The 16257-nt window shown below is 43.7% G+C and overlaps 1 protein-coding gene across 1 annotated transcript; it reads left to right on the top strand.

Moving 5' to 3' along the window:
• The first annotated feature begins 3057 nt into the window (after positions 1-3057).
• On the top strand, positions 3058-14307 carry LOC143830701 (alpha-1-antichymotrypsin-like). The gene is made up of 5 exons (XM_077323570.1): positions 3058-3159; positions 5736-6368; positions 8442-8712; positions 10020-10152; positions 14008-14307. Exons 2-5 carry the CDS (start codon positions 5762-5764, stop codon positions 14200-14202), a joined length of 1206 nt encoding a protein of 401 aa, XP_077179685.1. The 5' UTR covers positions 3058-3159; positions 5736-5761; the 3' UTR covers positions 14203-14307.
• Positions 14308-16257: the final 1950 nt, after the last annotated feature.

Here is a 16257-nt window from a genome sequence, read left to right as displayed (position 1 = left end):
ACTGGCTCTCTTAATGAGTTGACACACTAACTCACTTAAATATCTCAAATGTTTTGCCTATATTTTGCCTATGGGTTCATGGGTCATGGGGTAAATCCAAAAGCCTTTTTCAAAACTTCTTTCTAAAAAATGACAGCATCATATGGACATATAGTGGGACATAGACTCTCAATACTTATTGACTTCTATGAAGTTCTCAAGGATAAAAGATTCAACAGGTAGGGTCTTTGAAGAAGATACAACAAGGTAACTAAAATATCCCCAAAATGACAATGTGGCAGGATGGCATTTCTAAATAGAGAATATCATCAGTCGTATCTGTATGAATGCCAAGCCATTGGATCAGAAATGAGCACCTTTTCTCAATGTTCTTTCCATGAATGAATACTGAAAGCTGTGCTCACGGATTTCTCAGCAGAAAATGAGTAGACAATTTCCTAGCCTCAGTCACTTAACCAATGCTAGAGGTCTGCCCATCTTGCTTCACTCACCAATCCTACATCTTACGATACTCAAATATAATATTCCTTGAGGCCTAACCTTGCTTGCTAAATTTGCCAACCCTGTAGTTTGGTGTCCAAATTGAGCCTGAACTCTCCCTAGAAGCTAAAATGACTAAATGAGGCTATCCTACTTTGGTCACATGATGAGAAGACAAATGTCACTGGAAAAGACACTTATGCTAGAAAAGGCTGAGAGCAGCAGGAAAAGAGAAGGACCCAACGTGAGATGGATTGACTCAATCAAGGAAGACAGGGCCCACCATGTTCAAGACTCAAGCAAAGTGGTTAACAATAGGACATTGGACCTGTTGTTGGACATGGTGTCAGCCATGGTGACACTGAGATTCTCGCAGTTTGTTACTGGTCCCACCACAAGGCTGGCCATACCCTCAAGATGATCTTTGGCATCAGGGTAGAAGTGGATCTTATGGTGTTTAATGTTGTCCCATGGTCAGACCACTATGCCCTGCAGGCCAGGCTTTGGTAGTACCTCCTCTGCCTGCAGAGACTCATGGGTCTGGCTGGATTCCTCAATGCTCTGTAGGACCTGAGGACGGGCAGTCCCACCTGTCTGCTGCCACTGACAAGATCTTTCCCAGTGCCTTCTCCGCCCGCACCTCAAACAGGCTCCTTGGTATATTAGGAGAGGAAGAGATTACTGAGACAGCTAGAGTGAGTGTGGAGGAAGACTCACAATGAAGCTTCAAAAACATCCTATTGCATAATTACAAGGTGGATGTGGCTGTTGGAAGTCCATTCTTGTCCATCTGATGGACACCTCTGATGTCTCCTCTGTTAGCAGTCAGAGAGGCAGTTAACAAGTAGAGACCCTTCAATATCACCCCAGTGTCTTTGTGCAGGGCACTGCTGCAGCCAACATGAACTTAAAAAGGTTGTCAGCCAGGCATCAGCTTGGCAAAGCAGTTTCATAACTTGAGTTAGAAACAGCTGGCTGGTGGGGTGGCTACTACCCCTGCTAGCCCTAGAAAGATACCTGACTGAGATCAATGGGTTGCTCCTGACCTATTGATTCATTTAGCATAATCCCATCATCACCCCAGCCTCACTTACCCTTACCCATTATCCCTTGAGCAAGCAGGAATTAACCAACGCTGAAATATTCATTCATTCATTCATTCATTCATTCATTCATTCATTCATTCATTCATTCATTTATATTTTTATACCGCCCTTCCCTACGGCTCTGGGCGGTTTACATAAAACATTTTGGAACATTTACAGAGAACATCTGATGGACACCTGCTGATGCCTCCTCTGTTAGCAGTCAGACATGTCCTCACACAGAGAGGCAGCTAACAAGTAGAGACCCCTCAATATCACCCCAGTGTCTTTGTGCAGGGCACAAAGAGGGTGCCCCTATCCACTCCATTGGATATAATGGAGAGTCGGATTCTTTGGCGGTATATAAATATAATAATAAATAAACTTTATTCCCCATAAACTTCGATAGGGAATGGTCTTTGGGAGCCCCTTACCCAAGTTGCTTGGAGAAAGGGTATGACAAAATATATTAACCTTCCTTATTTTTCTCCCTGCCCAGTACTAGCAGAGCCATCAAGTTTTTGATGCAGTTCTATCATACCTCCAGGTAACCCAATAAGTCATTGCTCTCTGGTCAGATGCATCAGTGCCACCTGATTTTGACCTCTAATAGGATCCCACTGCTGTTGCTCACCTTGGATCCTCCTCATACATCCTCACTTTGAGGTCACTTGAAATACTGGTCATTTTGCTGTTTTCGTGCACCTCTTCAAAGTCAATCATTACTTTGGTTTGAACTTTATTCCCCATAGACTTCTAGAGGGAATGGTCTTTGGGAGCCCCTTACCCAAGTTCCTTGGAGAAAGGGTATGACAAAAATGGAATAAGGTTGCTGAAATGGTAGCCCTTGGAGAGTGAGAAGCAACAGAATATGGATGTTGGGAGGCAGGAAAATTAGACTCCGTGAACACAATTTCTTATAGCAATGAAAACATTAGTCTGGATACAGCAGATGCCCCAAGGGATAGATTTATGCCCATCTAATATATAAGCTTTTATTAGCACAGTCCATTTGCATTTACTTTTCTCATGAAGGAAAGTACTGCGTACAGAGTCTTCATCTTAGCAGAAACTCTGTTGAAAGAAATATGACTCATCCATGAGAAAAAGGTTCGGAGAAGACTCCCTGATTCAGATTCAGTGAGTAGATTGGAAACTGTCCAGCCCATGGAAATGGAGGACACAGGCAGGCAGATTAATGGTCACACATCAGCAGAAATAGAACCAGCAAGCAGTTAACTTCGGTGGTGGAGAAAAGTAATGCATCTAGCCAGAGACAACAACACATGCCTCAGTCATGAGAAGAAATTCCTGAGTAGACTCCCTGATTCAGATTCAGGGGGTAGTTTGGGAACGATCCCATCTTGTGACAATTCAAATGGTATTTTATACTGAGAACTAAAACCAAGCACAAAATTACAATGCAGGATCATTGCATCAGGTTTTGCTCTTTCCCCTTTTAAGTAATCTGTATTTGTTGTGCTTAATGGTTAATAATTGTCAGCAGACATTGTACGGACCTGGCTTATAAATCACAAAGCAAGGGGACACCCAGTTCAGTTAAATACCAGTAGAAGCTCCAGGGGATTTTGTTGTAAGTATGAAATTTTTCTCTATCATTGTTCTGCTGATCTACCTCTGCCATAGTGGCTTAAGGTCAGCAAGACCTAATCAAATGAAATTTTATGTTTGGTTTGAGTGTAACAGTCTGGCATTCCTCTTTTATTCTGCAAAGTGGGCAATTTAAAATGAAGAATCTCAGTGATTGCATTTGCATGGGAATTTATCCTCCTTCCAGCAGTCTACCAAAGTGGGGGCTCAGAAGATTTACCGAAAATGGTGATATGCTGAATAGGAGGTCCTGGTACCACCATGGCACCATAAGTTGTCTGGATGGGGTAGTGTTTCTCTTCCATGGTGTGAAAATAACAAGGAGAACGACTTCAACTCTCCAGTAGCAGAGAACCTGGACACCAACAGACGTTGGTGGCATAACGATGATCTTAACGGAAGTGCAAGGCAGCCTCACTTGTCAAGAGCAAGGAAGCTTTTGGAGAAGAAGAGACCACATGCCTGCCTGTAGGCTAAGAGTCTGGCTTCTCCAACATGAATGAGCCAATTATGGAATAACTTCATGGCTAGGAAGACAATTTTAGAATGGTGATTCCTTTTTTGAAATATGACCTCTCACAAAGTTGCTTTATTCTCAATCAGATTTCGGTGAGCCAGTGTTCTGTAGTGGTTCAGAGTGGCATCCTCCAATCTGGAGATATGGGTTTAGAATTATGCAATCATAGAATCATAGAATTGGAAAGGACCTCTTGGGTCATCTAGTTCAACCCCATGCACTGTGCAGGACGCTCAGAACCCTATCGCTCATCCACTGTAACCTGCCATCCCCTTGAACCTCTCTGTCAGATGGCTATCCAGCCTCTGCTTAAAAACTTCCAAAGATGGAGAACCCACCACCTCCCGAGAAAGCCTGTTCCACTGAGAAACCGCTCTGACTGTCAGGAACTTTTTCTGGATGTTTAGATGGAATTTCTTTTGAATTAATTTCATCCCATTGGTTCTGGTCCATCTCTCCGGGGCAAGAGAGAACAACTCTGCTCCATCCTCTCTATAACAGCCTTTTATATACTTGAAGATGGCTATCAGATCCCCTCTTGCTCGTCTCCTCTCCAGGATAAACAGACCAAGCTCCCCCAACCTTTCGACATACAACTTGGTCTCCAAACCCCTCACCATCTTGGTTGCCCTCCTCTGGACACGAACCAGTTTGTCTACATCCCTCTTCAACTGTGGTCCCCAAAACTGAACACAGTGAGGCCGAACCAGAGCAGAGTAAAGTGGTACCATCACTTCCCATGATCTGGACATGATACTCCACTTGATACAGCCCAAAATCCCATTTGCCTTTTTAGCCACTGAGTCACACTGCTGTCTCATGTTCAGTGTATGGTCTTGAGTCAGAAGCCTGCTGTGTGTTGCTAAAATGAACTGCTGAGTAAGCTGTAACTGCAAAGCAAGTAAAGAACAAAGGACAAAATAGATATGCTTCACATGCTAGAAGCTCGTGTTCTTTAGAACATTCTTTGAATTGAAGAATACAACATGTCTAACAGTTGAAATAAACAGTTGAAATGTGATGAACAGTTGAAATGTAATAGATGAAATGGACATTGTTTACAGGTTTCAAAAGGTTTATGAAGCTACAGAGCTGTGCTGTGGTGAATTTTGTTTTTGGTGGGGCGTTTCTGTTGATTGCCTGTTATTTATTAATTATAATAAAATTTATTTAAAAAATGTGAAGTTATGTGAAGAAGATTAATAAAGATCCTGGGATTGGGGGGGGGGGCAGGATTGTTCAGCAGAGCTCAACGGAGCTTGGCAGAACTTGCTTTTCCCTCCAGATATCTGTGTGTCTGTCTAAAATCTCTTCCCTACAGGTCTACTAAGACTCCTAGATCCTTTTCATACAAAGTCCTGCCAAGACAAGTCTCCCCCATGCTCTCTTGCTGTCTGTTTTTTTCCTGCTTAAATGTAGAACTTTACATTTGTCCCTATTGAAATTCATTTTATTCTGTTTAGCCCACTTCTCTAGCCTATGAAGATCATCCTTTATTCTGTTTCTGTCTTCTGTTGTATTTGCTACACCTCCCAGTTTAATATCGTCTGCAAATTTAAGAGGTACCCCCAATAATCCCTTATCCAAATCATTTATAAATGTTGAAGAACACCGGCCCCAGGACAGATCCTTGGGGCACACCATTTGTCACTCTTCTCCAAGAGGATGCTGAACCATTAACAGGAACCCTTTGGGTATGATCTGTCAACCAATTATCGATCCACCTGACAGAATTAGAATCCATACTGCATTTTACCAACCTGTTTACCCACGACTCCCTCTGCAGTCAGCTGGGTGACCTTCAGGCAGTCACAGTCCTGTTAGAGCTGTTCTCACACAGCACTTTCTCCCAAAGCTCTCTCAGCCTCACCTACCACAGAGGGTGTCTATTGCGGGGACAGGAAGGCAAGGCAATTGTCAGCTGCTTTGAGACTCTTCTTTGGTTGCAACTTCAATAATTACAAGTGTAAATTTTTTTAACCTAATTTCAATAATATTTTACTGCTTAAAAATGATATTGTACATATTTTTTCTTTCCATAGATTGATTACAAATCCCAAAGAAGACCATGACCTACCTTTTCTTGTTGCTGATTGGTCTGCAGTTCCTCTGTTATCAGTTCACGACAGTACAAGAGGTCCAAGGATGTAAAATTGGGGATGATGTCATGTCCAAGATAATCAATTCTAATGCTGATTTTGCATTCAGTTTGTTCAAAGAATTGTCCTCCACTCAAGATGACAAAAACATTCTGTTCTCTCCCCTGAGCATCTCCGTAGCCTTTGCCGTTCTATCCCTTGGGGCATCACCAGAAACCCGACGACAGATTTACAGCGGACTCGCCTTTAACCTTTCAGAGATTGAGGAGAATGAGATACATGAAGGGTTTTGCCATCTTATCCACACGCTTAACCTTCCAAGAGTGAGAACGCATATGAAAATAGGGAATGCTTTGTTCTTGGAAAAGTCATTGGAAATTCGGCGTACATTTCTTCAAAATATCACAAACTTATATTACGCTGAAACCTTTCTTACAGATTTCCTGGATTCCGCAAGAGCAAAACAGCAGATCAATGATTATTTGACTAGAAAAACTTCTGGGAAAACAGTCAACATAGTCAAGGACCTCAGTGAACAGACATACATGATCCTTGCAAATTATATCTCCTTCAAAGGTAAACTGAAGATCTACAATTTCAAAAAGTATCGAAGGCAGTGTTAATTATTCAGCCAGCTAAAATGAAGCATTAGTGGCAGTGAAGGGAAGGGGACTTCTAGTCTGAAATCTGTCATCTTCAGGATGGTGTGACCCCTTGGATTGCTCCAGATGGCTCAGGCAGGGTGAGGGTGCTCCTGGTAGCCCAGCTCCTGGTAGCCCACCCAGGCAGGGTGAGGGTGCTCCTGTTAGCCCAGCCAGAGGGTCAGGCTGCTAGGAACACGGGGATGCTGGCAGGAAGGTGGTGGCAGGGTCAAAAGGCAGCAAGAAGCTAGGGAAGGAAGGAGGTGAGACGGAGGAAGGCATCATGGTGGTTCAGACTGAATGTTGCTTTGCCTAGCTAGGAGACCCAGTTGCCCGGCAGAAGCAGCAAGGCAGAGGCAGCCAGGGGATGTCCCAGGGAACTGTGCTGGTGGGTGAGACTTTTCCCCTTCCATAAAGATAATCAAGCCTTCAGCTAGAGGAAGGAGCCAAGCAGCTCAGAAAGGGAAAGGCAGCAGGGGAAGGAATGAGTAATTCTTGACAGACAGTCACAGGAGAAATGCCAAGCCCTAGAAACCCTGAAGAGGCATGCCTGCCAGGGAAGTGGAGATCAAGAACCCCAGAGAGTTGAGAAACAACATGGGTGAAAGGCATGGAAGTGTGCAGAAAAAGAACTGGAAGGCTGCCCAGAGAGACCTGGTGGTGGCAGTGATTTTGGCACCTGGTAACTGATGAGTGGTGAGGCCAAGGAGGGTCTCCATGGGAACTGGCCTCCAACCAACAGTTGGTCACCCTTTCTGAAGCCACAGGCAACAGTCACAGCTGGGTTATGGTATTGTCTATGGAACAAAATGAAACTAGTCACTGTAAGTCTCCATGAGTGGCATTTTCTCTTAGTCCTGCCCTTCTAAATGCTTTGCCCATTTAAACCTGGCCCTGTCATAACAGCCATTGCTGCCCTCTCTTCTGAAGATCTCGTCCTCTCTCCCCCTCTCCACCTTGACAGCTACGTTACTGGTTCTGGCCTCTCCATGTTTTGTCACTTCCAGCCTTTGTCTCCTGTTGGGCAGGAATATCAATAGGCAAACTGTTCTAGGTCTTTTTGGGGTCAGAGTTGCAGATCTGTTCCTACTCTGGAATGTTCATAACTGAATCAATCCCTACTTGTAGCCCAACTTTCTCCAACCCTAGAAGGATATCTTTAGTAGGAGAGGATGTGCCCAGTCATGGAAGGAAGGGATACCATTCTTAGGGATCATTTCTCTCCTTCTCAGCCTGATGCCGTCCAAACTCCAGTCTTGGTTGTAACACCAGCAGAAGAGCTGTTAATTCAGGAATGGTTCTGTTTTTACAGATCCCTAAAACACTCATTCACAAACATCTCTTTATCCCCCAGCTTCTCCAGGCTAGGAATTTTTTGGATGTATTCAGATCTCTGGGTGGTTTCTAGGACTTTCCAGAATATCAGGATTTGGGTCCTGAAAATTCCTAGAAAAAAATTAATTACTCAAAAGTGTAGTATTACACACGTAGCAGGGCTATTCTGTAACAAAATTATTTAAAAGGGGGTCTGTAATAAAAGGGAAGGTTCTCCAGGCAATACTATCAAATATAGTACGTATGATTTGTTGCTGTATGTGTGATCCTACCTTGCAATTTCTGTTTCATATATCTATGAGCTTCTAGGGTTAAAGGGAAAGATCCCATATTATTGATTGTACTGACGTTATTTAATTCCACCTCATGCATAATGTTTTAAACTTTTATTAAGTTCTCACTTAATCATCTTCCATTCATACACCTTGTTCATAGAATCAGCTCTGTCCTTTAATTATTCCAACGTGTTCTTGTCTCTCTTCCCCCCCCCCTCCATTTCAATCACACCTCTGCTATGAAGTTACAAATGTGGTATTTCCATGCATTGGTCCTATTTGCAGGAATGTATTAATCTGCTGCAATTTTATTGGACTCTCTCCTCTTTATGTCTTCACACTCACATGTTTTGCTGATGGAATACTTAAGTTCTCTTATATCTGATTTTTCTCCTAAGGTGACTGGAAATACACATTCCATTATCAATTAACCCGTGAAAGAGATTTTTTGTCATATGGGAACAAATCTGTCAAATTAGAAATGATGGAAAAAATAAGCAGATATAGATTTTTCCATGATGAAGACCTGTCTTGCAAAGTAGTACAAGTACCTTATACTGATAATGCTGTCGCATGGTTCATCCTGCCAGATGAAGGGAAACTCAAAGATGTAGAGAGTTCTTGGGTAAAAGAAGATTTGGATAAATGGCAAGCTTCTTCTGATGACACGTAAGAAATTTCTCTGGATTCTTTTCCAATATTGCTCCTATAGAATTCATTATTTTTAAAATGAAAAGGCATCTAATTTAAATTAAATTAATAGCGTAAATCATGGAAGGACAATTCATCTCCAGGCTCCTCGTTATGAAAGGGCTGCTTTGGAGAAGGGAACTCTGTGTCACTGTGCTCGAGAAAGGTTGTGGAATGCAAATCTCCAGTTTGGACCTGGGCATTTGCTGGAATTGCAGGTTATTTCCAAGCTGCAGAGATCAGTCCCCCTGGAGAAGAGAACTACTTAGGGGGGGGGGGGCTCTCTGGCTTTGGATCCCATGGAGGTGGAGGGATGCCAGGCTCCAGGTGGGAAACAAAGAGAAATGCTGTGTGGCAGTAATTGCTAATAACAGTAACAACAGTATTGCTAATAAACAATAAACAAAAAACAGAATCACAGATTCTTCCTTCAATGAAAATATTTGACTGATAGCAAAATTTGCTTGAAGAACTTAAAAGGACTGTACGTTCTTCAGTTCAGTTCAATATCAAAGAAAATCAGAAACCACTGTCCCAGGAGCAGCAAAATAACACAGAAGTGGTGCCTTAAAGACAAATGACATTTATTCCAACATAAGCTCTTGTGACCCACAGCTCATTTTATCAGGAATTCGCTGTCATATGAAGAGAACTGAGATATCTTCCTCCAAAATATCTAATAGTTCCTTGTGTTCAGCAAAAAGTATGCAAAAGAGCTTAGTGTTGCCATCACTGGTAACATGCCTCAGCCTCTCTGATTCTTTCATTTCCCAATCCGGACTTCCCGGTCTCTGCCTGCCTGCCAGAGATTGCAAGCAAATCATTTGCCTCTGTCATTGCATGAAAGGCTGTTGCCCTTTGGTGGGGCAGCATAGCATGGCCTCTGATTCTTAGGCTGAGGTTCCTATTTGACTGTTCCCCAATCTGTCGGGGATGGGGGGGGGGTTGCTGTTGGATGTCTCCAGTGAAGTCCAAGATCCAAATGTGATGTATGGAAGACACATGAGGGAAGGGGTGGATGAAGTGCACTGCCCCAAGCTCCAGGGAGACAGGTAGCGTAATCTACTCAATAAATAAAGGAACCAACAAATACTAATGTTTTAGTTAGAAATTGTAAAAGTTAATCTAATAACACAAACATCAAGTGAATAATGAACCTGACACCAATACAGAGAAGTGAAACACCACAATAAAAAACTTTAAAATTCAGTTTATGAATTATACGTTGTCTAAATAAAATTGTCATTTCATATATCTTTTATTTTTTTTGTTATGTTTTTTAACAGAGCAATATTCTTATCGATCCCAAAATTTTCCGTTTCTGCATCCAATGATGTCAAAGACTTGTTACAGAAACTAGGTGTGACAAATGCTTATCTGCCCGAGATTACAAGCAAACACAATCTGAGGCTCTCTCAGGTAAGTATGTGCAGGTGCATGGGGTTGGCACTAGCCATTGTATAACACCTCATCAAGTGCCTCTTAAAGATTTCTTCAGGTACTGACATTTGATGAAATGGGGGACAGTCTCCGAGGTGGAATGATGACACAACACAAAGAAGTGTTGTTTGCCAAGAAATGGGCATGATGCTTTCTGGGAACCTGGGAGGCAGCCAGTGAGGTGTGGTCCTGCAGGCATCAGCCTCTACTAGGACTGCCCCTGCCATCTGGAAACACAAGCCAGATAGCCAAACTGTGGATGACGCTGTCGCTTAGCATCTGCACAACCTCTTAAGGAAGCCCCCAATCTTGGGGGGGGGGGTACAATGCACAAGCTCAACCCTCCCAAATGGATCTGTCCCCATACACCACAACTTCCAGCTGTGCCAGGATACACTGAACAAAGAATATCATACAATATGAAACATAATCAAAGCCCGTTCCTAAGATCGGGCCTTGAAAGGGACCGCTCCCCTGGCCCCTGGCTAGGCAGCTTAAGGTGGCCTTGGGTGGCAGCTAGCAGCCAGATCTAGTGGGTGGGGCTGGGCAACTCGTTAGCAGGGCCAACAGAGCTCATTAGCAGTCCTTAATGAGCAATCAGCAGGCTGGGACGCCCTCGTTAGAAGGCTCTCCACCACGACTCTTTGCACAGGGCCTCTCTCCTTACCTGCTGCTGGCTCCAAGCATTGAGGCATCTGAGAGCAAAGATGCTAGAATCCAGGGACGGAGGGCGAGAGCTGCAGGGGCAGGGCAAATCAGGGCAAAGCTAGTTGCACCCTGATTGGCCCTATTCCAACTTGGACAGCCGGACACGTCCCACCCCCTAGGCTGTTTCATAAATATATAGAGTAACAACAATGGATAAGGATTAATACAAGGTGGGAAAGGTAGGAGAAGCTCGAAGTGTGGTGGTGAACTGACTTGCTGTGGTGCCTATTAAAGTGGTAAGCAATCTACAGCACATACACTCCACCACCCTGCAGCCAGTCCAGGCAGTGGGCCCCTCCAGTTCCAGTGGAAATAATAGGGCAGGATCACGTCACTGTGGCCTCCTCTGGCCTCAAAATGCCATGCTCCAACCCTGTTCTCTCTGCAGTGCAATAATCTGCAGCCTCTGAGATGTCTGCGGCTTCATTTATAAAGAGTAATATCTACATGTGGAAAAGAATAAGAGTCCAGAAACACCTTAAAGACTAACAAAGCTTGAAGTCACTGTTCTCTCCTTCAGATACAGTGCGGCATCTGAAGACTTGCAAAAGCTCAGATCCTGCCACAAATTTTGCTAGTCTTTAAGGTGCTACTGGACTTCCATTCTTTCTTCTGAATCCAAAAGGTTACAGGTGGTTGTGCACATGTGTGCCCCCCCCCCCATAGACAGCTTCTCTGCTGCCTGAGAAGGAGAGGAAGGGAGCACCTGCCAAACAGGTGGGCTGCTCCCTTTAAATCACTCCTCGGCAGTTATTATCAAATCTTTGATGCATCTCTCTGCCCTTAAATGATTGCCCCATCTTTACAGGAAGTTTTCCTTGTGAAGGTGGGGCAAGAATTTAAAGGGAATGGCTGGAATGCCGTACAACTTGAGGAGGGATTTAAAGGGAGTGGGGGTGTGCCCATCACTGTCAGCTGTTTAGCATGCACTCTCCCTCTGCCTTCTCAGGTACTGCCTGAGAAAATGGGGGGAAGAATTTAAACAGACCAAATTATGGCCAAATAGCCAAATCGTGATTTGGCCACCTTGATTTGGAATATTTGAATGTTGGGAATTCACGCAGATGATCCCCAAAAGTACCTGAATCAGCATTGATTGAAGTACTTTTTGGTTTATCTGAACCAAACCATCCATACTGATTTGAAAGTAACATATTAAAAGTGTTTAGTACAGGATACTTCCATTCAAGGAATTCCATTCTATTGATATAACACTTCAAATTTGGATGTGCTTTCCTCTGGCTAGTCAATAACCCAAGAACAAATCCCCCCCCCTCCCCACGTTCCTAGGCTAGAAAAATGAGAGTTGGTGAATACTGTTGCAGATCCACTGCATCTCCCATAGATTTCAGTGGGCTATCTTAACCCAGCACAAGGGAGGCAGCAGGTTTTGTCCCTTAAAATTTTGAGTTTTTCTGTTCTGCAGCTATGCCCGGTGCCTTCCCCTCCCCACACACCACCACCTTTTAAAATTGTGACTGTGCTCTGTGCCTTCTCTTAATCCTAGCTTGCCTCCCCCTTTGAATTTTTGTTTTGGGGGCTTGTGCTCCACCTCACTGATCAGAGGTATAGCTTTGTAGTCAGGAGCGTTCCACTGCCATAAATACCACAGGGTAATTTCTACTAACTTATATATGGCTCGGTCGCCAGCAGGGCAAATGGCATGTTAATGTGATCGCTGACAAAGGCAGAGCTCCCATTGGTAGACGAAGGACTGTGAGCAGAAAAAGAAGCGTCTTCAGCACTGTGACTGTGGAAAAATAGGTGTTTGCCAAGTTTCAGAAGCCTAACACGCTGAAGGCCCGCTGGCCAGTGTTTGCAATGCAGAACCGAAAATCAAACATGGCACAAAACCACTCATACGTGCAGAGCTGATATATAAGATGCTATTTTTAGAGGTTTTTGGGGATTTCTGTAATGTAGAGTCCCTCCAGGTCTGTAATAGACACCTTTTAGGAGGTGTTTTAGCACTTTTCCCCCAAGCATTCTGGCTGAAAACCCTATAATACAATCTACATTGCAAGCCCAATTGAAGGTATCTTACCCATCACTAGGTATTTTCAAGGAAAACACTGGGGCCCATTCCGCACAAGGTTCAATGTGGCAAATTGCTTTCGGAAAGAAAAAACGGTATTTTAAATAGTGGAATTTGGCGTAACACATACCTGCCTTTGTAGTGGAATCCAGTTGCGTTTCAATCATTTCCCACAGGTTTCTGGTCTCGGCAAAAATCGCTAGAAAGGAAGCGATTTTTGCCGTGCTTTGTCCCACCCCTGGTCGTCAATCAAATGAGCAGCCAATGGGCGGTTGTTACCATGCTCCGGAAAAGCCCCTTTGCCTTTAAGAACAGGTTTTTTTAAAAAAAAGAAAAACACACGTTGCAACGAATATGCCTTGATTCCTTGCTTCCTCCTAACGTAGAGACCCATCTAGCTGGCAGCTGGCCTGTGAGCTGCCAATTCATCGTTGCCATGCTCCCCTGAGTGAAACCCCCCCCCCCCCGTGCACGGGTGTGATTTTCAGCCGAAAATAAAGGGAACTTGCAAACGGGGCTGTGTTGTGCTTGGTGACTTGAAGTGAGCTTTAAAGCAGCTCTGTGGAGGGACTGCAGCCAGAAAAGCCTCGCTGTGTGAATGAAGGCTCGCCGGTTTGTTGCTCTCCACTCGCTCCGAGAAAAAAAAATGGCGATCGCTTCGCTGGAAGTTCAGAGGAGAGAGCCAGGGGGAGGGACTTTGCTGAAACCGCAACAATGGTAATGCACAGAACTTTTTTGCTACTGTTGCAGATTGTTTGCAAGAGTGTAGCGCTTTCCAGAGGGTGAATCCACTTTTTGGGATTTCCCTGGAAGCGCTACAACGAAGCACGTTTAGCGGGACTGTGTCAGGAGTGTAGCAGATTGTGTACGACATCGTGCATAACTGCATATTAGTAGCTATTACAATTTGCCACACTCCTGCTACATTAAACTTGTGTGGAATGGACCTGGTAGTTCCTCTATCATCCTGGCTGTAAGACCAAATGGGCCATCTCCTGTCAGTCACCTGAATCTTCTTGACTGTTTCACATCTCATCTGAAAATGCAAATGCAAGCTCACCTCAAAATAAATTACTGTTCTTTTGCTATAGGGTTTTCATGAAGTTACGTTGGTTCTTCAAGAAGAGCATACTTTACTGGAATTTTCTGGTGCTTTACCAGGTCCGTACTCATACCGTGCTGATCCACCCCTTCCCGCCGAATTCAACAGACCTTTTCTGATAGTTATTGTTGATACTTCAACAGGTACCATATTGTTAATAGGGAGAATTGTGAACCCAACTTAGAATATCATCATTTGGAGGGTGATAACTACAGCTTTTAAGGGTGATTACCCTTATGCATGCATCAGCTGAACTCCAGTGTTCGTGTAATAAAATTATGTTCAAGCATTGTACTCTATATCATTTTAAATATGTCTAACCAGGTTAAATAGCTGAGTCTTGCCTGATCTCATCAGATCCCAGAAGCTAAGCAGGAGTGGCTTTAGTTAGTACTTGGAGGGAAGACCAACAAGGAAGGCAGCTATGCAGAGGAAGGCAATGGCAAACTTACTGTCAACGGCTTCATGTGTGTATATATAGACACTGTTATACAACTGATGCTTTTGATGAAAGCTCAAAAGCTGAAGCAGGTTCAGTTTCACTTCTATATTTCCAATTCTCCAAATTCTGATAAATTATCTAGATTGTAGTCCTTGTTTCAAATTACAACACTCTTCTTCAGATTCTAATAATAATACAACAGCCTATGAGAACAAACACCAATCTTCATACAAATACCATTGCTGGTAACAGTTGCCCAAAGGTAATATTAAAATGCACAACAATTGAGGTTCCTAAAGGATTTATAACCTAAAGCAAAAACAACATCTTGAGGATGTTGACTGCAACAATCTTGAGGACTGCACAATCATAATACAACCATTATTGCATATCAAAACTTCTCAAACGACACTTGCTGCCAACCAACAGAGCCTCAAATATTTCTTAATAGTGTTCCAATCAGGTGACAAACCTTGATTTCTGCTTATATCACTTCTTTGTTGTAACACAGTAAGATAATCTACACCTGTTGAAGAGACTCTTAAAGGGGACACCCAACAATTTTTTTCTTCAGCTTGTAACCAAGTACAATACCCATAACAAAAGACTACATCTAGCATTATTTCTGTCATGGCTGGCCTCGCTATTGGTAATAAATCTCACAGCCCATAGTTGAATTTCATGGTCTTTCACAAGTTAGTCAGCTATCACCTCATATTAGGTGGCCTTAGGCTAACTATTCTTTGTCCCCATCTAAAATATTTGACAGGTATATTGGTTGGAATGTTTGGCTGGTAGTCGGAAAATGGGGGAAAATTCCCTTTCAGCCAAGAAGCTTACTTCATGAACTTTAGCCAATTGCTCTCTCCCTCTCCCTCTCCCTCTCCCACTGACTCTTTCTCTGTCATACAGACCTAGCTCACAAGTTAGTCATGAAAACACAATAGGTGAAGTGAGAAAAGCAGGGTAAACGTCAACAAAGAAGAAACCCCAGAATGTTGGTTTCAATGCTGAAAAGACCCTGTTAACAAACTCAACACATCAGATATCAGGAGAACAGACAGCAACCTATCCATGTAGTCAGGGGTGTAAACTTTAGGGGGGGGGAGCTGAGTGGCTCAAGCCCTTCCAGATTTGGCCACAGTAACACACATACACACACCGCAATTTCCCCACCAGTAAGAACATCCCGTCCACCAATTTCTGTAATGCGCTGATCTCAAATTCTGCTCAAGGTCCATCCTACACAGCAGTGGTCCCCAACCTTTTTATCACCGGGGACCACTCAACGCTGGGGACCACCCACCAGGGACCACTCAACGCCTTTTACTGAGGCCCGGTGTGGGGGGGTAGTCTACTTCTCTACTCTCAACCACTGCCCTAACGCTCTCTGATCGCTATGGTAATGTTTAAACATCCCTTCAAAATAAGATATAGACACGCCACAACAATGAAGTGTGTTGTAAAGGGCTGGGGGGGGGGATGAAGTAAAGGGCCGGGGGGGGGAGAGAAGGCGTCCTTCAGGGCCCACCTCCAATTAGTCGAAGGACCACATGTGGTCCGCAGCCCACAGGTTGGGGATCGCTACTACACAGCATTTTACAATCTTCTGCTAATAATGGAATGTGCACATAACTATAAGCTTCTGCAAACGTCTACGTCTGTTGACGTGCACTGTGAAGTTCTTTTACTATATATTAGTAAAACTAATGAAAAGCTAGCCTGCTCAAGCGAGAGAGCGACCAAGCTCTAGAGCGACCTAGCACAGAGAGAAGCAAGCCTTGTGTCTGTCGTGAC

The sequence above is a fragment of the Paroedura picta genome, chromosome 2 (genome assembly GCF_049243985.1).
Source record: "Paroedura picta isolate Pp20150507F chromosome 2, Ppicta_v3.0, whole genome shotgun sequence".
Taxonomy (NCBI): domain Eukaryota; kingdom Metazoa; phylum Chordata; class Lepidosauria; order Squamata; family Gekkonidae; genus Paroedura; species Paroedura picta.
This window is presented reverse-complemented; position numbering and strand designations above follow the sequence as displayed.